The sequence below is a fragment of the Podarcis gaigeae genome (assembly GCF_964106915.1).
Source record: "Podarcis gaigeae genome assembly, chromosome: 2".
NCBI classification, from domain to species: Eukaryota; Metazoa; Chordata; class Lepidosauria; order Squamata; family Lacertidae; genus Podarcis; species Podarcis gaigeae.
Genome location: NC_139679.1, coordinates 100,119,777 through 100,142,316, shown reverse-complemented (window position 1 = coordinate 100,142,316; position 22,540 = coordinate 100,119,777). Strand labels below are relative to the sequence as shown.

The window sequence follows — 22,540 nt, the reverse complement described above, 5'->3', positions numbered from 1 at the left end:
TGCGCGGGAGTCCCGCTGCTGCGACTGGGACACACCCAATCCCGCAGAACACAGACGACACGCACGCGCGCGCACACATATTAAAACTACAACTCCCAGCGGCGACCGAGCACTCGCCGGCCAATCCGCGCTCGCGAGCGTGCGGCGCGTCTGTGAAGTAGGGCGGGCGGGGGAGCCCGTCCTTTGGCGGAGCCGACTGGAGGCCGCGCTGGCGGCGGCGTGATCCGCTCTCGACGGGAGGGTAGCCGAGGAAGGCATTAAAGGGTGTGTGTGTGTGAGAGAGAAGCTTCGGAGCCCCCCCTTCTTCTTCCTCCTCCCCCCCCCCCAGCCTCGTGGTGGGCCCACCCACTCACCCTTCCCCTCGCCCGCCCCGCAGTATGGCTGCCGTGGGAGGTGGGCGCAGCTGGGCCGGGGCCTGAAGGCGGTTGGCGTGGGGCGGGGCAGGTGGGCGCGCGAGGTAGTCCGCGAGGGGCTTTCGAGGCCTGGCTGCTGGGAGGGGCAGTTCCATTGCAAGGGTATTGAGGGTGGTGGGGGGTGGATGCACCAAAGTGGGGGGGGGGCGTTGCTGATTATATGGCGGGGGCGTCTTTGTGAGATTGGTGTTGGATATTATTATTACTATTATTATTGCTATTTGCGAAGTCCAAATGTGCTGGGAAGGGTTGTCAACTTAATCAAGACGCATCAGCGCCCATGGCACTTCCTTGTGCTGTGTATGTGTTCTGAGCTGGGTATAGACAAGTGTGGGAGGTGTCAGTCAAGAAGCCTTACACACGTCCCCCCTACTCAGAAATAGGCCCCACTGTTCTCACTAGGGCTTTCTGGCAGGTAAGTGTTTGTGTGTGTGTGTAGGTTAGCAGCCCCAGTTAGTTAGGCAGGTTTTTAATTCATTTAAGCATTTGTGTGGGTAGGACGGCGGCAGTTTTGAATCAGATAAGTGGCCCTTGGGTTTTGGGGTGGGCGTGGGTGGGGTCTGACTCGCCACATGTGCCATCTTGGAAGAGGGATAGCTTCCTGTTGTGTAGGAAGGAGGGCTGGGGTGCTGGGGTGAGGTAAAAGGATAATAATTAGAAGGAGCCTCTCCAAACATCTCTTATCTCTGGCACGCACATGCCAATGTCTGTCAGCAACAGCGTCTGGATTTGGAGGTTGTATAGCTGAAATGCATAGGACTTTGTCAATATGCAGCATTTCTGTGTGATGAATGTACAGTGGTACCTTGGGTTACATATGCTTCAGGTTACAAACTCCACTAACCCAGAAATAGTGCTTCAGGTTAAGAACTTTGCTTCAGGATGAGAACAGAAATTGTGCTCTGGCGGCATGGCGGCAGCGGGAGGCCCCATTAGCTAAAGTGGTACCTTAGGTTAAGAACAGTTTCAGGTTAAGAACGGACCTCTGGAACGAATTAAGTACTTAACCCGAGGTACCACTGTACATGTAAATTAAGTGGCTTGAAAATATGTTTCCTCGGTAGGGTCCTGGGGTATGTGGAAACAGGGAGGACCTGGATAAGGCAATTGGTGAGTGCACTAGATATCATTAAATGACTAGACACTTATCTGAGGCAGTAGATGAATTCACTATCAAATGCAAAATTGTTCAGTTATTGTCAAGAAACTACAAAATGCAGTTGCCATAGTTGCTTGGCAAGCATTATCAACCCCAACCCCCAACTATATCATGAAGATTGGCTGTGATTTCAAGCTGCACTTTGTGGGCACGTAGAACACCTTCCAAACTGTCTCCATTGTAGGATAGCTTTCCAAGAACAGGCAATTGTGGACTCATGTTAAAGTTCTGTCCCACTTTTTCAAGAAAAAGGCTCCCAAAAGGTCAACAACAACAACGTTATTACTTGTACCACGCCTATCTGGCTGAATTTCCTCAGCCACATGTGGTATTCAAGCAATACAATATAGCATACAAATTGACACCAGCCATCTCCTTAAAATATTGAATGAAAAATCTGCAAGGCAGAGAGATCTTCCCAAAAACCAGCCCTGACCCACAAATGCTGGAAGAGATAAGGAATAAACTCTTCAGAGGTGCCTTGTAGGGGTGGATAGGGCAAAACTTCAAAGACTGAAAGTTTGTGACAGTGGTTGTCTCAGCAGACATAAAACTTGGGCAGGATAAGTCAGTTACTGTGCAAGAGATAGGTGAAGTAACATGTAAGAATTCTCAGACTTGATAGTGGAAGCAGAAGTATCCAGATTAAGAGTGTTTTGATAGTAGAATGGGATTTGTAATACGTTTAAATACCCAATCTTCCCCTCTGGGAATTCTGCTTGCTTTGTTGCGTTAACAAAAGGTTGCTTAATTGTTACTTTTCTTGGCACTCCTTGCAAGATTTTTATGCTTTGTCGTCTTTTTTCATTATGTACTAATGGTTGTGGCGGGACGCAGGTGGCGCTGTGGGTTAAAGCCTCAGCGCCTAGGACTTGCCGATTGAAAGGTCGGCGGTTCGAATCCCTGCGGCGGGGTGCGCTCCCGCTGCTCGGTCCCAGCGCCTGCCAACCTAGCAGTTCGAAAGCACCTCCGGGTGCAAGTAGATAAATAGGGACCGCTTACCAGCGGGAAGGTAAACGGCGTTTCCGTGTGCGGCTCTGGCTCGCCAGAGCAGCGATGTCACGCTGGCCACGTGACCCGGAAGTGTCTCCGGACAGCGCTGGCCCCTGGCCTCTTGAGTGAGATGGGCGCACAACCCCAGAGTCTGTCAAGACTGGCCCGTACGGGCAGGGGTACCTTTACCTTTACCTTTACTAATGGTTGTGGCATAGATTTTAAAGATAATTAGATTAAATGCAATTTATGTCAGTTTTTTTAAGATCTTATCACAGAGGTAAAATGCATAATAGGTCTTTCAGGGCTTTTATTTTATTTTTGTCAGTTGGTTACAAACATTAGCCTATTTCCAATCCATATGAAGTTTTGCTCTAGCCAGCATTGAGTGGTGATAAATCATAAGCAGGTTTACTTCCCCAGTACAGAATTGTTTCTCATAGTACAGAAGTAGCATATGATTAAAGCTTTAATTATGAACCAAAACTGCAAATCACTTATTACAGCGGTACCTCAGGTTACGAACTTAATTCGTTCCGGGGGTCCATTCTTAACCCGAAACCGTTCTTAAACTGAGGTGTGTTTTCGCTAATGGGGCCTCCCGCTACTGCCGTCGCATGATTTTCATTCTCATCCTGGGGCAAAGTTTGTAACCCGAGGTACTACTTCCGGGTTAGCAGAGTTTGTAACCCAAGGTGTTTGTAACCTGAGGTACCGCTGTAATACATACGCTTCAGGTTACAGACTCCGCTAACCCAGAAATATTACCTCGGGTTAAGAGCTTTGCTTCAGGATGAGAACAGAAATTGTGCTCCGGCGGCAGCAGAAGGCCCCATTAGCTAAAGTGGTGCTTCAGGTTAAGAACAGTTTCAGGTTAAGAACGGACCTCCGGAATGTAGTACCTAACCCGAGGTACCACTGTACTCTTAATGGGTTGGATACTTGTATCTAAGCATTTGGAAACTCTACCAATACACAGAGAGCTAAAGACTTGGAGCTAAAGATGAAAGAGGAGTAAGGTAAGAAAACTCAACTCTTGCTTCCAACCTTATAATCAGGCTATCTGTTTTCAATAAATATGAGGAAGACAAGCAAACATAATGCCTGGGGAGGCCTTATTATGGCCTGTTGGGGTTTAAAAAATGTATTACTTCTGCTGCACCTAATACAAATTCCTGATTTTGGAGATTGCAAACTGATACCATTACATCAGTCCCCTTGCCCTAGTATTAGTTGCCTCAGTACTAACATCTTATCCCTGTCCCCAACCCCCCTTTAAAAAAAATTAGCAGTGCAGGAGCTAGGAACATGGTGTCTTGGGCTTTGACAGAAATGCTTAGTTTGCCATGATGAAGGAATTAGTAGTTCTTTTAAGTTTAAGAAAAGTCAAGGCCAAGGTTCTTGTTTCAGCGTTCTACTTTTAACAGTGGCTGTTCAGATACTACTGGGAAGTCCAGGGACAGAGTATGAGTACAACAGAGTGCAAGGTTTATGGAGATTAAGCAACTGGCCGCATCCCCCATGAAAATTGATTATTTTCGAGAAAAGGCCCCTAAGCATCAGTTGAGTTCCAGCTGCTGCCAATCAGTAGACAATACTAAGCTAGGTGGACCATTGTTTTGACTTTGTATAAGGCATCTTCCTGTGTTTATCAGTCAGGTGTTTAATTCTGCTGATCTACTTTGTTAGTTACAATTTCTAAGTTCTTCCGCTTATGAAGAATTTTTTTTTTTTTAATGAAAATAGGAAAACATATTCATGACTTGGGCATTGTAAACAGCAAATGAATGAATGGTAGGGCACAGGCAGATAATGCAGTCATAGAGAAGTGAATACATCCAGTAGATCTACATTGTTGTGGAGTCTCATAATGTTCTCATTTTCAAGTATATATTGTACAAGCTTCATTTTAGCTGAAGGCATGAGAGGGGTTGAGATTCTTGTTTGACTGCTTTGTGTAAAGTGATTAATAATTATGGAATGATTTTTAAAAATTGTTTAGAGCTGTAGTTCTCAACCTTTTCAGACCTGGGACCCACCTTTAGCCCAGACATGCATTTGGGGACCTTTTCTATATTAAATTTGTACTTTGGTAACTCTAATTTTGCACCCACTTTAGGTCAGATGAATGTTAGTGGATCCTGTTTCACCAGTAGGGCTGGGTGATATCTTGTTTTCAACATCACAATATATCACCAGTTAAATTTCATGATACCTCCTGCCAACCTAACAGTTCGGAAGCACGCCAGTGCAAGTAGATAAATAGGAACCACTGTGGTGGGAAGGTAAATGGCATTTCCGTGCGTTCTGGTTTCCATCACGGTGTCCCCTTGCACCAGAAGCGGTTTAGTCATGCTGGCCACATGACCCGGAAAGCTGTCTGTGGACAAACGCCAGCTCCCTCTGCCTGAAAGTGAGATGAGCGCCGCACCCCATAGTCGCCTTTGACTGGACTTAACTATGCAGGCGTCCTTTATCTTTTCACCTATATCACGATATATGCAGTGGTGGAGGGCCTTCTCACGCCTCCCTGCAGTGGCAGAGGGTCTCGCCATACCTCCCTGTATCTGCGGAGGGTGTGCCCTGCTTACCCGCAGCAGCAGTGGGCTTTGCTGTGCCTCCCCGTGGCAGCAGAGGGTCCCACTGTACCTCCTCGCAGAGGGTGTGCCGCACTTCCCTGCCGCAGCAGAGGGCCTTCACGAGGCTCCCTGGATGGTGGATGGCCTTAAAATGTAAGGAAGTAGTAGATTTAATAAAAATATTAAAGAAGCTTCTATATATTATATTTTCAACTAATTTATGAGTAGTTTAAGTGATTTACTAGTCAAGTTGCATCTGTTTCCTCACTCAGAGGTCTAAGTGGAATCTGCATGCATGTCTCACTGAGTTCAACTAAACTTACTTTTACTTTCCTGGGAGTAAGCCCCATTGAATTCAGTAAGGCTTGCTTGTGAGTAGACACACATTTGCTTTCACTGCTTACTGAAAAATACCCTCCTCATCATTCTCACACAGTACCCAACCTCCCATTTCATCATAAGGCAGCCCGCTAAATCTTCTTCCCTCCATTCCCCCCCCCCCCAGAAGGCCCCCCAAAAGCCCCCATCCCACCAAAAATCAAAGGGAGGGAGGGAGGGAGGGCAAGCAAGCAAAAATACAGTCTCCTTTACATTCCAAAAAGCACCCTTCTTAATATGGAGGAAAGCTATATAGGGGGAACCAACAACATAAACACCCCCAGAAAATAAAAATAAAACCTCTTCCTCTTTTTTTCACTGGTGAGGAAAGAAAGAAGTGCTTTCCAGTTTTTTGGTTACTTTGCCTCTTTGATTGTCTAGTTGTGGAATTGTTTGCAGGCTCTGCATGATTAGCTGAGCTCTAAATGGAAAGATACTGGTGAAGCTGAAAGAGTTTGCTGGTTTGTGTGAGGGCTTATTGTCATTTTTTATTGGTTAGGAGGGTGGAGGGAGAGAACAAAAAATGCTGGAGACAGTGCCTGCAAATTATCTGCAAGGTATGGTTCAGCTGGGCTACCCCGTGAGAAGCTGTTAACTCTTCAGCTTTTGTTCAATGGTATATTGCCTTGTTGAAACACTTACCACGATGTTATTTCAATACAATTCAGCATATTTTGATTTATTGCATAGTCCTGTTCACCAGCTGAAGATTACGGGTTCATAGTATCTGAATATATGGGAAGAATGGACCCTGGTTTCATTCAATCTAAATCTGAACCCTAAGAACTCTGGTGTTCTGTGGGGATAGGATGAAGAAGATGTTTGAAGCGTTCCTCTGAAATTTTTGTGGATGGTTAAAGTTGTAGCTTTCAAAACAAAAATGAGATTGCATTATTATAGAGCACCTTTAATTAAATTTTTTTGCATGGCGTAGTATGTTCTTAACGCCTGTTTTGTGGTCGTTCTGTAATAATGGAAGCTTAGCCCTCTTAATTCTATTGTTAGATGCTGATGTGAGGCAACACTGGCATGTCTTTAAAAAGTTGTAGAAAATTCATCCAGCCCAATCTTCTCTGTGGAGAAAGTGTCACTATGTCCAATATATAAAACAGCTTTCAATTCCAGTTGGTGTGGTTATTGGAAGTCTGTGAGTGTTTCAGTTATAGATACACTGGGATAAGTACAAAAACAATTGAGCCCTTTTAAGTTCATCAGGACCAACTGTTGGGTTGCTGCTGGACCTGAGGTGGGTTGCAAAAGTAGCACTGCTACCATGCAAATATTTTAAAAAAATAAGAAAGGGGTGCCCAAATTTAAGAAGAAATGAAAGTCCACAATGGTTTCAGTTCTTTCAGTACAGGAATTTAATTTTAGAAAATTCACAAAATAGTACTTTGAAGAAACCATTTGCCAACCTTTGAGTTGCTGCTAAATCAGTGAAGTGCTGATGAGTTAAGAAGCTGGTGTGTTATTAAATTTACCAGAGTTCGCTTTAAAACAAGATCTGTGGTTCGAATGTGGCACTAAGCTTGGATTACTGAAAAATGAAACTCTTCCAAAAGTTGCAGTTCTTGTTGTATCAGGGATGTGAGTGTGTGGGAGTGTGCAAGGCTGATGCTTTGCTTGGGCTTGTTCATGCTCATCCATGTGATGGTAAACCATGGTTTAATGTGTACTGAATCTCTTGCCTAAGAGATGTATGGAATTGTACCACAAGGTGACTGCTGAAAAAAGAAATCTGTAAGGCCTAGTATGTGTTGTAGCTTGTGTGAAGTCTTGGGAAGGCATCTTAATCTGCTCCTGTCTCCTTCAGGGTGTAAGAACTAGTGTTCACAACGTATAAAATACGACTCGTTTCTTGATCCATGAAAACATGCAAGAAGATTGTGAGTCTTCTCTTTTTACTCTGTGCTAAATTTTATTTGTTTCAATGTTTTACCAGAACTGAGCAAATTCTCACAAATATTGAATGGAACTCCTGTTTCAAGCACAGCCAGCGTTGGGATGGATCCCTCCCATGCTTGTAGCATTCTCCAGCAGCTCAAAGCAATGTATGATGAAAGACAGCTGACAGATATTGTGGTGGAAGTAGATCATGGGAAAACTTTTTCTTGTCATCGGAATGTTCTTGCTGCAATCAGTCCTTACTTCAGGTACATTTTGAGAGCAATGCATTGTGTTAAGTGTTCCATGCATTATATTTTAGCTGTTGCATTCAATATTAATGTGCAGACATTCATTTAAGGTTTAGGAATAATGGCAGTAGAAGTTTGTGCATTACAGACTTCTGGATTGATTAATCACGTTTCCATATCAATATGAAATGTGATGTATTCTTTTTCACCAAACTTATTCTCCAGGCAGATGTTCTGCTAACCAGTTGAATAAATGAGGTAGACTGTGGTATTATAAATGTATGAAGTATTGCTAATTTGCAAGAGTGCTTTACAGCCTTGGACATTCGGCCTTGTATTATGCTCAGAGCGAGGCTGCTATTATTATTATTATTATTATTATTATTATTATTGTTATTATTATTATTATTATTAATTGAATTTATATGCTGCCCTATATCCGGAGGTCTAGTTTTGCCACTAGGGAACTGTACAGTGATCACAACTTAAATGTTAAATCTGACAGGTATGGAACTGGCAAAAAAGAGGTGGTATTCAGTACTTGTGTTGGGTTATTTAGTGTTGACTATGTAATGAATACATTGAAAAGAAAAATGAGTTTTTCAGGCAATTATAATTGGTTGCTGGTGTAATGTGATTTCAGATAGGTTGCAACAGTGAACATAGCCTTTTTATTTATTTATTTTGATTTTATATCTTGCCCTTCTCCCCAAAGGCGAACAAATACACTATTTTAAAAGATATTGCACATGCTTAGAAGAATGGAACTATATTTGCTTGCATTCCAGCAAACTTTGCATGCCACTGTGTTATGCTGAGGAATGGAAAGACAGTTGCCTGGTTGACAGAAATCATGCCCAGCACGTGAAAAAAATAAGGCTTCTGGCTGAACAGCAACAAACATAAACCAAGAAAAATATGCCAAGGGCTGCTTTCCGTTGGGGAAAATAGGGTCTCCTCCTTTGTCCACCAAGGTGTTCTACCACTCTAAAAGTCTGGAGAAGGCATATCCATGTAAAAAAACTAAAACAGACCTAAGATCTCTGGCCAGTTTCAGGTTCTGCACAAGTGCTACCACATTTCTCTCTATCCCTTCATGGGTTTGTTACTGAGTGAAACTGCAGACAAACAGGAATGCATTATTCCTGTCCAGTCTGAAATTGCTGATGAAGGAAAAGAGATGAAATGAGGCAACTGAGTAAATGGGGAGCATGTAAGTAAAGTACAAACTTAGAGCTCTCCCACTGCACCCTAGTTCCTATTTGGTATTTGCACCATTGGCTCTTTGTGCCTGGGAAAGTTTGTCTACCCTTAAGTTTATTATACCAATTTTGATCTGAGAGCTTCCCTTTTCCCCCTTCTTCTTTTTGATCCCTAATAAAGAGGTATGTAGCTGGAAGCCTCTTTTCTGTTTCTTCCCCCTTTTGCCCATTATGTTGAAACAGACTCAAGTAAACAGTTTCAAAATAAGATGACTTTAGGCAATTTCAACAAAGCTGAATTATTCCTGTTAGCTCCTCCTACAAGAATATTTGTTACACAGAAAATCAGTTCAGTCCATTTTTACCTCCTTACACTTCCTAGCTCAAGGAAGTTGTGGGTATCCTCAGTGGAAGAAAAATGGCAAAACTGGTTGCTTTCAAGCCCCGTGAGTATTTTATACTGCATCAAAACTAATCCAACTTGGAACAGTAGAAACTGCTTGTACGCTTAAGAACTTTATTAACTTAATTGTTTAAATCAGAGGTGGGAGGCTCTTTTTCTGTAGGGTCATTCACTGTGCTGAACCTAGGCTTGGCAGTGTGGATGTGGCTGCTTGTCTATGATAGGCAGTTACTCTGGTCATGTATGTAGTTGTGGTCTGCTAATGCAGCTTCACAGAGTTGCATTGCTGCAATATGCAACTATAGCAGAACGTTTAATTCATTACCACAGGAGTCAGACTATTTAGCATGAACTGCTGGGAACAGCAACGTAGGTGGTATATAATATATAGCTATTCACTGCAGTGGTTGCAAAAGAAACCTTGCTTGCCTTGTGTTGCAATCCCTGCCCTGAGCAATAGCATGCATATTTGTATACCATCAGTGGATGGTGGCTCAATAAAAGTCAGAAGTCTGTTCAGTTGTCTGAGTAAATGGTTTGAGACAGCAATCTAAGATTAGAAATGTGACTGGTATTCTACAAAAACCAAACTGATTAGGTAATTGTTAATACAAAGATTAGCTTACTGTTGGCATGTTAACAGTAGTTCCTTATAAATAACTCTGCATATTTTTGTTTTGTAGATCAATGTTCACTAGTGGCCTTACTGAGAGTACCCAGAAAGAAGTTCGGATTGTTGGTGTTGAAGCAGAGTCCATGCATTTAGTACTGAACTATGCATATACCTCCAGAGTAACACTGACAGAGGCCAATGTCCAAGCTTTGTTCACTGCAGCTAGTATCTTCCAGATCCCTTCTATCCAGGACCAGTGTGCTAAATACATGATCAGTCATTTGGATCCTCAGAACTCCATTGGAGTGTTTATCTTTGCTGATCATTATGGGCATCAGGAACTGAAAGTGAGCTCACAAGATTACATTCGTAAAAAGTTCCTGAGTGTCACCAAAGAACAAGAGTTTCTCCAACTGAGGAAGGACCAACTCATAAGCATCCTGGACAGCAATGATTTAAACGTCGACAAGGAAGAGCATGTCTATGAAAGCATTATAAGATGGTTTGAGCATGAACCCAACAAAAGAGAAGTCCACTTGCCGGAAATTTTTGCCAAATGCATCCGCATGCCCCTGTTGGATGAAGCATTCGTAGAGAAAATTCCTCCCATGTTTGCACAGGCTATAGCCCAAAACTGTGTACAGAAAGGAGAAAGTAGTGCCAATGGCTATACCCAAAGGCTTGGAATGACTGCTTCAGAAATGATCATCTGCTTTGATGCTGCCCACAAACACTCAGGAAAGAAGCAAACAGTGCCTTGTTTAGATTCCGTCACAGGGAGAGTGTTCAAACTATGCAAACCACCCAATGATTTGCGGGAAGTGGGGATTCTTGTGTCTCCCGACAATGACATTTACATTGCTGGAGGGTACAGACCAAGCAGCAGTGAGGTCTCCATAGACCACAGGGCAGAAAGTGACTTCTGGATGTATGATCATTCAGGCAATAGATGGCTCCCTAAGACTCCACTGCTTCGTGCCAGAATAGGCTGCAAACTGGTTCATTGCTGTGGTAAATTGTATGCAATAGGTGGTCGGGTGTATGAAGGAGATGGGCGCAACTCCCTGAAATCTGTGGAGTGTTATGATGGCCGAGAGAACTGCTGGACAGCTGTCTGTCCAATGCCTGTAGCAATGGAGTTTCATAATGCTGTGGAATATAAAGACAATATCTATGTTTTACAGGGTAAGATGCTTTGTGTCCCTGTGGTATATGTGTGGGAGCGTCTACAAGTGGAACGTTTCACAGAAAAATTCTCATTCAGTCCTTTACTTCTGAATAACTTTATTGAGGGTTATAGCTTGTATAAAGGAAAGCTTCTACTTATGTCCACCTAAACTGTAGGCAAAGGGAAGTTAATTACTCAGTGACCTATGTATTGCCTGCTTTTTTATCTTGGTAATACTAGGTAATACTAGTTTGTATCCATGGCTTAGCATTGGCTTGACACATACTGCCAGTAGTTATTACTTGATGGAGGAGAAATATGGTATTGTGTGTAGTTGATGTTACAACATATTCCACTACTTAAGTCATGGTAGAATGTACTGGGATTGCTGTCCACAACACAAAGTGAATGATTTCAGGAAACATGAGCAGCATTATTGACTGGGCCATAGCTCAGGGGCTGAGTACATGGCTTGCATGTGGAAAGTCCTATATTTAGTTCCTAACAATACTAGTGAAAAGGACTTTGGGTAGCAAGGCTGGCAAAGACCTGTCACTGTGAGGACCTGGGAAGTTACTGTCATTCAGAAAAGACTAGTCAGATTAGGTATAAGCAGTGACGTGGGGTGGAACATTTGTCAAAACGGACAATTTGTCAGAACTCTCTAGTGCTTAATTTTTCCTTGGAAAATATTCCATTTCATAAGTTCATTAGTAACAGTGATTGGATGCCAGTTGCAAATAAAATACAGTCATACCTCGGCTCCCGAACACCTTGGGAGTTGAACGTTCCAATCAAAGGCCATAAGTGAGTGTTCCGGTTTTCGAATGTTCTTTCGGAAGCTGAAGGTCCAATCAGAAGCTGCGCTTTGAAAGTTGAACGGACTTCCGGAACAGATTCTGTTTGACTTCTGATGTACAACTGTATTATACAAGTGTGGGAGTACAAAGTTGTTGGCTTCCTTTGTTAAATGCAACACACTAAATTAGGTCACTCTCTAGGGCCTTAGAAAATTATCAGTGCATATTATCTTATGCAATTTAGCCTAATTTGCATTGAGATTCCCCCCCCCAAAAAAAAACCTTGCATCACTGGGTATAAGGAAATTCTGGATCTTCTATGCAGCACTTGACTCTGAATATGATTCTGTGATTTCTGCTCCCACTCCCCCCAAGTATTCTTTCTAATCTGTGCCATTTTTCTAAGTTCATATGCACATTCATAAATAAGGGGAGCCAGCAATAATTAGTTATGGATGGGAAGGAATAAACTAGTCATCCTCTTTGCTTGCCTATCTTCCATCCATCCGATCCTTCTTTTGCATCTATACCCCAGTGCTGCCCCTACCAACAGAGCAGCCTTCCTCAAGTCACCAAACCCTTGGCTTAAATAGAATTGTTCTGTTTCAAATCACTAGGTAGGCTGCCTCTATAGAAATGGCTTTTAGAGTAGCCTTGTGATTGATATTGAAGCAAACCTAGTTAATCCAGGAAATCCCTGGATTTGGTAGGAGTGTTCTGGAGATTCATGGAGACCTATAATATAACAAGATGAGAGTGTGTGTGGAAATGGGATGGTGAAAATGGCTGAAATTAATAGTAGGATAACATGCATCTGACATTTTTATGGGATTTGATGCTCCTTTATAAATGGACCCACACTTGGCATCAGCAGTCCCCCCCCCCCTTTCCTCCCTAGCTTTATTGTGCTGCTTCAAAGAGAGACAGTAGCAGGGCAGGCAAAAAAAGGTCAGGTAGATGTATTGTAGCTTCCTTTCTGTCTTGGAGGATTCGTAGCACATAACATTTTAAGTCCCTTTTACTGATAAAATCTGGTTCAGTTCCACCTCTTCTGTAGTCTAACATTATGCAAAGTGATTGAAGTGAGGTGGTTCCTGTAGTGAGGTGGAAAGGGTTGAAAAAGAAGCAGAATTCCTGGGAAATTGTGTTTTCCTATTACAATGGGGCTGCTGCCTATGACTAGGCAAAAGACATTTAGACTAATACTTCTCATTTTTCCTTGCCCTGAATAATAATAATAATAATAATAATAATAATAATAAGTATTAATAATTAATAATTAATAATAATTTATTTCTACCCTGCCCATCCAGCTGGGTTTCCCCAGCCACTCGGCTCCCAACAGATTAAAAACAGAATAAAACATCAAATATTAAAAACTTCCCTAAACAGGGCTGCCTTCATACTTGGTCAGGGGTGGGGCAGCAGTGGCCCTCTTGATGTTGGTTTAGCACTCCCATCATATCTGTCCATGGGGAAAGTTAAGAGTGCAGACAACCTCCAGCGGAAGGTTTCCCATCTTTCATTTTTTTAAACTGGTTTTTAATTTCAAATAATAAAACATATCCGTACAAGGAAAACAGAGCTTAGCGGTTGTACAGAAAAGAAAGAAAAATACCAGCTGATGGTTGCAGTTTTAGACGTTCCAAGAAAGGCAATAATATGAAAGTGTCTATATGAGGTTCCATGAGTAGATGGAGGGTGAAAACCAAGTTCAATTGTCTTAACAAAGTTAACAAAAGGCTACCATGTTGTGTGGAAGGTGTGAGTCCCAGATCAATATTCCTTTTGTGAAATGGTTAATTTATCCATAAGCCTGATGCCCCATACTTGTGAAATCGAGGCTTCAGAAAGATTTGCATTTAAAGTAATTAGCTGCATTTAATAAATGGAGGATGAAGTCTTTATTGGTTCTTAATGTTCTTAATCTAGGGGGTAAAATAAGAAAGTAGGGCTAATTTTGGGTCTGGTTGCAGTGTTTGTCTCAGCATTTGATTAATTGTTTGAATAACTTTTTTCCAAAAGGGAATAATTTTGGGGCAAAACCACCACATGTACTGGAGAGCAAGGTAAATTGCATTCTTGCCAGCAAAGGTTGGATGTGTTAAGATTTTGTTGTTGTTTAGTTGTTTATCGTGTCCGACTCTTAGTGACCACATGGACCAGAGCATGCCAGGCACGCCTGTCTTCCATTGCCTCCCGCAGTTTGGTCAAACTCATGTTGGTAGCTTCAGGAACACTATCCAACCATCTTGTCCTCTGTTGTCCCCTTCTCCTTGTGCCCTCAATCTTTCCCAACATCAGGGTCCTTTCCAGGCAGTTTTCTCTTCTTATGAGGTGGCCAAAGTATTGGAGTTAAGATTAAATCCATATAATTTGTCTGGGCACATGTACCAGTGATGTGCTTTTCTCGAGTTCTAATTGAGATGGAGCCAAATGGTAGCTTATTCCAAATTTGTTCCCAGAGTTTTTACTCTAAGTCTCAAAAATCTCTTTCCCATTTTAGTCTTCATGAAGTAAGAAGAAGGGTAGTCAATTGTGTGAGGATTTTATATAGTTGGGAGTTGATTCCCCTTCCCAGAGGGTTGGTTGAGTTGAGTAGTTGCTCAAAACTACTTAAGCCGTGTAATGCTTGAATCCTTATATTTGGCTGATTTAGAAAATTTATAATGTGTATCTCCAACCAGCCACCTGGTATATCTCCCAATATAAAATTTATTTCTGGAGCTGTAAAGGGCTTTTGATAAACGTAGAAGATTCTGAGTTTATATAATCCCACTGTTTCCCACTTTTCAAATGAGCCTGAATTGGCTGCTGTGCACAAGGAAGAATGTTGAGTTCTTGGGACTAAAGGAAATCAAAAGGTAAATGTTTCAGTCTCCCACATGGTCAAATCTGATTTTAGAAATGGGTTAATAATGTCTTCTGATGTCTTCTTGTTCATTTTCTGATAAGGGAGTGAATGCATAAAGTCTTGACGCATCATCCTCCTTTTTTAACCATGGGACCTGGTCTGAGCCTTGTAAAATCAAAAGAATATTGTGTAAGTAAGGGAGCAAAGTCCTTACCTTTTTAGGTTAGGTATTGCTATACCTCCTCCTTTCTTGACTATAAAGGGTTTTATGAGGTCGTTGAGGTCTCTGGTTTGCATGAATAAAATTTCGTATTTTGGGCCAATTAATTAATGTGAGAAATGAATTGCTAAGCTCTGAATAAAGAAAGATTGTGCAGTAAAGAGCACCATTTTTGCTAAAGAAACTACCCGGCCACAAGAATGTAAACTATGACGATTTTTTGAGTATTGTGAATTCTTTTATCAAGGCAGTAAAGTTCAATTTTTCTAGTTTTGATAGATTCTTAGGTATATTCACTTCCAGGTATTTAAAGTAGATATTACAGAGATGCAGGCCAGTTGTTTGTACCAGTGCATTTGTAGGTTTGGTGGGGTGTACATATACATAAACTCAGATTTGGTGAAGTTAACAGTGAATCCAGATATCTTGCCATATATAACAAGTTGGTGCATAACAGAAGGTAAAGAGGCTTCATAATCAGAAAGAAATAATACTTTGGCATATTTTTCCTATATTGAGCAAATTTCACTTCGAACTCCCCCTCTCTACTGCAAAAAAGAGAGTCAATAGAGTTTATACCAGAGGACAAGCTTTGCTAGAACCCTCAAACTGTTTTTAAACTTAAACCATTTTAAAACTTGATGAGAACTATTTTATAGGAGGGTGTTGCATTTAAATGTCCTTCCTGTTCAAAATACTAAATGTTTTATTGCTGCAGCTCTGCCTGAGAACATGTCAAGTAATGGTTTAGACTCTAGAGGGCCTCTGAGCCTAAGAAAAGTGTCCTTCCTGCTGAATATTCACACTTATGCAAAAAAGGTGCAGAAAATAAAACCTCTAATCAGACTCTTGAAAACCTACAAGTGAAATAATAATACTAATCAGTCTCTTTTCTCTGCCTGTGCTCTACTTAAATGGCACACAACTTATCCCCATTAGTAGCAGGGCTTTGCCAATGGGGGAACCTCAGGTTACCAGGAGTCAAGAAATTAAATGAGATAAAGGGCTCACTTCAATAGGGAAACATTCGAAGGATATCTACCAGTGGTAGGAAACACTTGGAAATGTGGTTTATAAAACAAATTGGAAAGTTTCTGACAAAAAAAGTACAGCTAGATCAGGCATAGACAAACTCCAGATGTTTGGGATTACAATTCCCATCATCCCTGACCACTGGTCCTATTAGCTAGGGGTGATGGGAATTGTAGTCCCAAACATCTGGCCGGCCGGAGTTTGCCTATGTCTGAGCTAGATAATCTACATGTGTACTGAAAGCTAATTTGCCTGATTTTGATATAAAGAGGTTAGACCTTGCTGGAGAGGTGCTCCAAAATAGGGACTCTGGGTTAGCACCTGTTAACCTGGAGTATTTTGAACTATCCCAGGTAAGTGGGAAAGTAGCTATTATCAGTCTCTGTTAAATCTGCAGTGAAACAGCACAAAGAGACTTATTTCGACACTGATGTTCAAAAGTAGATGTAGAATAGAATAAAAAGTAAAAAGGTTGATGTGAGTGCAAATGGTTGATGTAAATGCTTTAGTTTATCTTGTCAAATGTATTAGCTTTACCCAAACTGTTATTGCACTGGTATTATTGATTGAAATTGTTTTAAACTGTTTTCAATACTGTACTTGTTGCAATCTGTCCTGGGACTTTAAGGTAAAAGGCATGATTATGATGATCATGGAATCATAGAACTGTAGAGTTGGAAGGGACCACGAGGGTCATCTAGTCCAACCTCCTGCAATGCGGGAATCTTTTGCCCAACGTGGGGCTTGAACCCATGACCCTGAGATTAAGAGTCTTATGCTCTACCGACTAAGCTATCCCAAATGATGATGGTGGTGGTGATATTCCTATGAGTTTCAGCAAAATGTATGCTGTTCCAGGAGTCACATGTCTGAAAGTGAATTAATGTGGGAAATCATAACTGTTTTCTACCTTATTAAGTTCTACATGGTGAAGTATGGCAGTGCACACCACTCAGATAGGTTTGCTATGGTCAGCTCTCTCTAGTGGACAAAGCTGATAACTGGTTTTAATGAACAGCAGTGTTCATGGAATTCAGTGGTATTTAGGTAGCCCATTTAAGATTGCCACCTAAGTTAATGCAACTCTCCTCTTAAATTGGGATAAATGAGTTTTCACCAGCATGTTTAATATATAAGGAAAGCATAACAATTACTATTTTAGTTTAAATTTAACTATTTAAATTCAGTTTCATCCAACTTCCTAGATAGTCAGAAAAGCCTATCTAGGAAATTGGATGGGCTTTTTTTTATCACGGTATGAAGCAATACTGTGGAACCTATAGCCCTCCAAATGTGGTTAGATTCCAAACTCTCAACAGGCCTTGGCAGCATGGCAGATAGTTGGGCATGTTGAAGGTTGTGGCCCTCTGTTGTTGGGTTGCATTAGGTATATATTGGATATCTTGTGGAGTAACCATACACAAGTCCTAGAATAATTGTATTTTAAAAATGCATTAAAAGTTTGAGACTCTTAAGCTAGGGTGACATTGTGATGAGGTGTCCTTTGGAAAGCCAGAAAGGGAAATCTCGTATTCTGGACTTTGCCCACTGTCGTCTTAGAGCAAACTGTAAGTTCTTATGCTTTGGTCTCTCTTCCTTTCTCTCCCTAGGAGAATTTTTTCTCTGCTATGATCCTCGAAAAGATTACTGGGGTTTCCTAACTCCTATGACTGTGCCTAGGATCCAGGGTTTGGCAGCTGTCTACAACAACTCCATCTACTATATTGCTGGAACCTGTGGAAACCATCAGCGTATGTTTACCGTAGAGGCCTATGACATTGAGTTGAACAAGTGGACTCGAAAGAGGGATTTCCCATGTGACCAGTCCATCAATCCATACATTAAACTCGTCGTCCTCAAAAATAAACTTCATTTGTTTGTCCGAGCTACTCAAGTCACTGTTGAAGAACACGTCTTCAGAACCAGCAGGAAGAATTCTCTTTATCAGTACGATGAAGTTACTGACCAGTGGCAGAAGGTGTATGAAACCCCAGATAAGCTTTGGGATCTTGGACGTCATTTTGAATGTGCTGTTGCTAAATTGTATCCACAGTGTCTTCAGAAAGTTATTTAACTTCTTCTGTCCCCAACCCCCTCCTCCTTTCATTGGTAAAAGGCCTTAGTACTTTGGTATTTAATGGTAGCAGAAAAATCTGTTTTTAAAGAAAAAAACCAATTCAATTCTGTCAGTATTTAATGTGAGCTGAAATGGTTGGTGGTTTGTTTTTTTGGTTTTTTACATGGGGATGGGTGCTCTTTAAAGGTTGCAGTGGGGAGAAGGGAATTAGTAGTTTAGTTTCCTAATGGATGTTTTCCTGCGGTGAAAGGTGTGGGTTACGAAGTGCAATTATCAGCATTTTCTTTGCTAGAGTCATTTGATCATGTTGTTTCAGAGTGACAGTTTGACTAAAAGCAAGAGTAGGTGGATTGGGGTAATGCAGAGAGCAAAATCTAACATGAATAGCTGAAGTGAAGAGAGCAAGTTTGAAGTGACTTATTTAAAATACGGGTAAAATCTGAGGCAATATCACTAGTTTGCTGTTTTAGATTCAGTGACACTAAATAGACAAGTTCCTGGTCCTTTTACCTCTTCCATATGTATAAAGGTACTGAAATATTTATGTTTATAAATTATGGTAGTTACTGCAGAAATATCAAAATTTGCAGCAGAACATGAGCTACCACCTTGAAAAACGTCTCCATTAGGTGGCTGCATCACTCCTTTTCTGTGAGTTTTAGTGTGTGTGATTGTCTACTCTTGAACTTCCAGTGGCATCAGAAGAACCATTTTCTGCCAATTAAATTTATAGCTTCAAAAGCAGTTGAACACATTGGTCACTCCATAAAGGGCTTAAACCCAATGGTGCTAGCACATTTTTAATACTTGTAAGTTTGAAATGGGTCAAATGGGACTGCTAATTTACAGCACTCCATTAGTATTAATGTCTCTAGTCTTAAGCATGTATCTTAGTGCTTTGTATATGAGCCTCTATTTTATTTTGACTTTTTCTTGTGAAATTTGTTCTTGCATAGAATAAGGATAGGCAAAGTATTAATGTCTGTTAGTTTGGGGAGAGTTGTTCCAGCTTTTAGAAGGTTAAGCGCTGAATGCACTTTTTTGTCCATCCTCCAGTAAGACTTAACAGTGTAGTTTGTGACATCTCTTGTCATCCATAATAAGTTGAGTTAGGCTGCACTTATTTTCCCACTTACCTGGGAGGTAAACTCCATTGAACATGGAATAACTTAATTCCACGTAAACATGCATAAGATTGTATTGTGTGAGAGCTGGTTGTTGGGAAAATAATACTGAGCCATCCTTCAAAAATATGGCATCTTAACTCATCACCTTATGTTTCCTTCTGTTGCCGTTTTGGCATGTGCTTGTCTTAGCAGCTGACAAATTCTCATGAAACAATGGTTTCCCCCAGTCAGCTTAATGTAGAAGCAGTTCTGGCTTTTGCCAGTACCATTGGATCCTTCTAACTGTTGCCTGATTTTAAGCACTCCAGTTACTTGTGGAATAATGTGAAAGTTTGCACTACTGAGCTTTCTTTGTGCTCCAAGGGTAGCCACTTTAGGAAGTCCAGACATAAAAGCTTTTGGAACAGAGTAAGAATCCAGTACATTGGGACAAAGCCCTGGTGTTTTAAACCGTGGTTAAAAATAAACTCTGGCTTAATTGGAATGAGCACTGTGCCATTTCACTTGGTGAGCTCCAGCGGTGCTACTGGGAGGCAAGTTTGTCATGATGTCTAAACCCAGGCTGGTGGTCGGTTTCTCTCTAAACAAACAATAATTGGAAGCCAACGTTTTGTTACTGGCTTGCTACTCCTGCTTTATTTTGGAGGAAAGAAAACAAGGAGCCTGTGTTCAGTTGCTATAATAACTCTAGCTTGCTTACCAGCAGCGCCGTGGAAATGGGGGGAGAATAAAAGAAGCACTGCATTAGTTCCATGTACAAGCATGCTGCTCATTTATGTTAAACCATAGTTGATATTTTTCTTTTACTGGCTTAGTGTCAAGTACAGACCAGGTCTAAGAAGACTTTCTAGCTTTTCATTTGGAGTGACTAAGGATTTGTTAACATCTCTTTAGGATCTAAGCATTAATAGTAGGCCTCTTACTGGCGATACCTTGCCAGGGAGAACAGGTTGAGGAGCATGGTTGCTCAAGAATGAAACATGCCCTGCTTTCATCTTGATTCAATTTAAGTTCCACTTTGAAAGATGGTGACCGGCCTTATACCCAAGGATGATAACTATTTCTGACTTTATAGATACGCATGTCAGTGAAACTGTGGTTTAAAGAGATTACGTTTAGAATATTCAGTAAGTATCAATTTGTAATCCCCAAGTCGTTTGTGCTAACGTATCCCACTTGAGTTTGTATGTTTTAAATCTTGCACAATACATTGAACACAACTGTGAAACTGAAAGGACAATAAAGCCTCGTTCTGTTACATACCTCATCTTCCAGAGATTCATCAAGAAGCCTTTTGTCTTTGGGTTTCTTTATGTACCGTGCTCGAGGTACGGTGACCTGAACATAAGAGACAAAATGTGCGCATCTGTCATGATGTGTTTATATTTTTTCCCCTCATTGTCTCTCTTAACAGCATTGAGATGTCAGGCTAGTAAACGATATAGGCTGGGTAACTAAAAAACTAATGCTTTTCTTCACTTTTCTTCGCAAAAGTTCATAACTCTACATTGCCACAATGATGCTTAATCCGTGGAGTAGCAGTGCTGCAGAATTGCATGCAAAATAGTCTGTATGCCTACAGCATCTAATCTGCACCTTAGTCTCTGTGTAGCCAACTGGAGATGTGAATTGGTGCTGCAGTGTGTCTGAATGGCTCATCAGTTTCCATTCAGCATGACAAGGCTGTCTTGTGTGCCCATCCTATTAAGAAATAGCGATGGAAAAAGAATGAAGGACAGTGAAATGTTCCCTTGATAGTTGAACATGAACCCAATGCTTCAAATGTTAAGGTGCAGTCAGTGTAATGCCTTAGATGCGAGTTCAAGTGCTTCTCTAAAAGGCTAAGGCTTCGATGTCTAAAGCATAGTTGCTGTGACTAAATTCTGAAATAAGTTAACGGTGGGGATACTGTTCACACATATCCAGTTGCTTTCACATATTTAACTTTTCTTAATCCTTAGTTGGCTATATTTGCGCTGTTGTAAGCCTCTTAGCTGCAAACTTTCTGAAGCACCCTCCCATAAAAGTTGTTAGTATTTTATTTTTTACAAAGAAGGTGTTATGTGTCTTTCAAAAAAAAACAAAGTTCTGTTGAAAATCTTTACAAGACTTGTTGCTGCTTTTTGACAATCTCCTGTATTTATTTAGTAGAAATGTCAATCTGACTTGAAATTTTTAAAAAATAGTTTAAGTTAGCAAATGACCCTGTCATGTGATGTATAGAATATGCTGTGGTTAATTCTACAGTAGGTTTGTTCTTAATTTTCATTTTTATCTGCACTAAATACAAAGATCTTTTTTGTCTAACCATTCACACTGGGGGGTTGGGGGGTTGGTCGTAGCGTGCTTGAAAGCTAACTCTTGAATTTTTTGCCATGGGGGTGAAATACACTGAGTCTTATGCATGAATAATTTAAGCAGTTAATATTAACCAAGACATTTTAGTTGTTTACATGCTTCTAAATTATCTAGTGAAAATTGCCAGTATAAAACTTGCTTTTTAAAAATCTGATTTTAAAACGAACCCTGCACAGCATGAGAACAGACGGCAAAACTGTAATTGTGCTAAACTCTGCAGGGCTATGTTTGATCTATCTGCCCTTTTTATTGTTCTTCTAGCTTAGCTTCTTGAGACATTACTTTTCCATTTTAAATGCTTTTTTTTTTTTTGGAAAACAGGCTGGAAAAACTATCCAAGTTTTATTCCAAAACTTTTTGATTTGAAGAAACACTCCGCCAAGTGCATTCTCCACTGCTTTGCCTCACAGAAATAAAAGCGGTGCTGTGTGGTGGTGTGCCTGATGGGCTGCCCCTCTACCCAACTACAGCTGGCTTTGTTGTGTGTGCAGTGCATGTAGTTTGCATAATATCAAAACTCCTTGTGTTCCAAAACCTGTTTAGAATTGACATCAGAAGTTCAGTGCTCAGGTATGTTAGTAAGAAGTACTGTAGTCCTCTGAGGGCAAATGTGTGGATTTTTTAAACATTTTGCCATAATTGCACAATTTTTGCATTTTTACTTAATGTCATGTTAATTTTTCTTATAATAAACCTGTTCAAATAGGACCGGTTCCGGTGTTTTTTTTTATTGTTTTGCATGAATATTGTCTTAAGTTCATAGCACATTTCTGGAAGGCTGTGGTCTGGTATTAAAACTGAGCATTCACATGTGGGTGGTACTCAACAAAATTCTGTTAGCACAGGTATGTCCAAAGTCTGTTTCGGGGGGCCTAATCTGGCCCACTGGTTGATTTAATCTGGCCCCCGTGACAGTATATGTCCTGGGGTAAAATCCTTAAAAAAGCTCAGTTTGGTTGGCCCTCACACACGTTCACTTCATCAAATCTGGACCTCTTTGAAAAAAGTTTGGGCACCCCTCTGTTAGCA

The 22,540-nt window shown here is 41.0% G+C and overlaps 1 protein-coding gene across 4 annotated transcripts; it reads left to right on the top strand.

Annotated features, from left to right (window-relative positions):
• The first annotated feature begins 57 nt into the window (after positions 1-57).
• KBTBD8 (kelch repeat and BTB domain containing 8) lies at positions 58-22,216 on the top strand. Of its 4 annotated transcripts, none has more exons than XR_014560573.1 (5): positions 64-264; positions 7,465-7,675; positions 9,946-11,060; positions 17,560-19,664; positions 19,860-22,216. XR_014560573.1 is itself a non-coding variant. In XM_083724273.1 (5 exons), the coding sequence occupies exons 3-5, from the start codon at positions 7,527-7,529 to the stop codon at positions 18,021-18,023; spliced, it is 1,728 nt and encodes a 575-aa protein (XP_083580399.1). In that variant the 5' UTR covers positions 149-393; positions 1,478-1,523; positions 7,465-7,526; the 3' UTR covers positions 18,024-22,216. The 4 variants fall into 4 exon arrangements, 3 of the variants coding, with proteins under 3 accessions (XP_083580397.1, XP_083580399.1, XP_083580398.1); XM_083724273.1 differs by adding an exon at positions 1,478-1,523 and having other exon boundaries at positions 149-393; positions 17,560-22,216; XM_083724272.1 differs by adding an exon at positions 1,478-1,523 and having other exon boundaries at positions 154-264; positions 17,560-22,216.
• Positions 22,217-22,540: the final 324 nt, after the last annotated feature.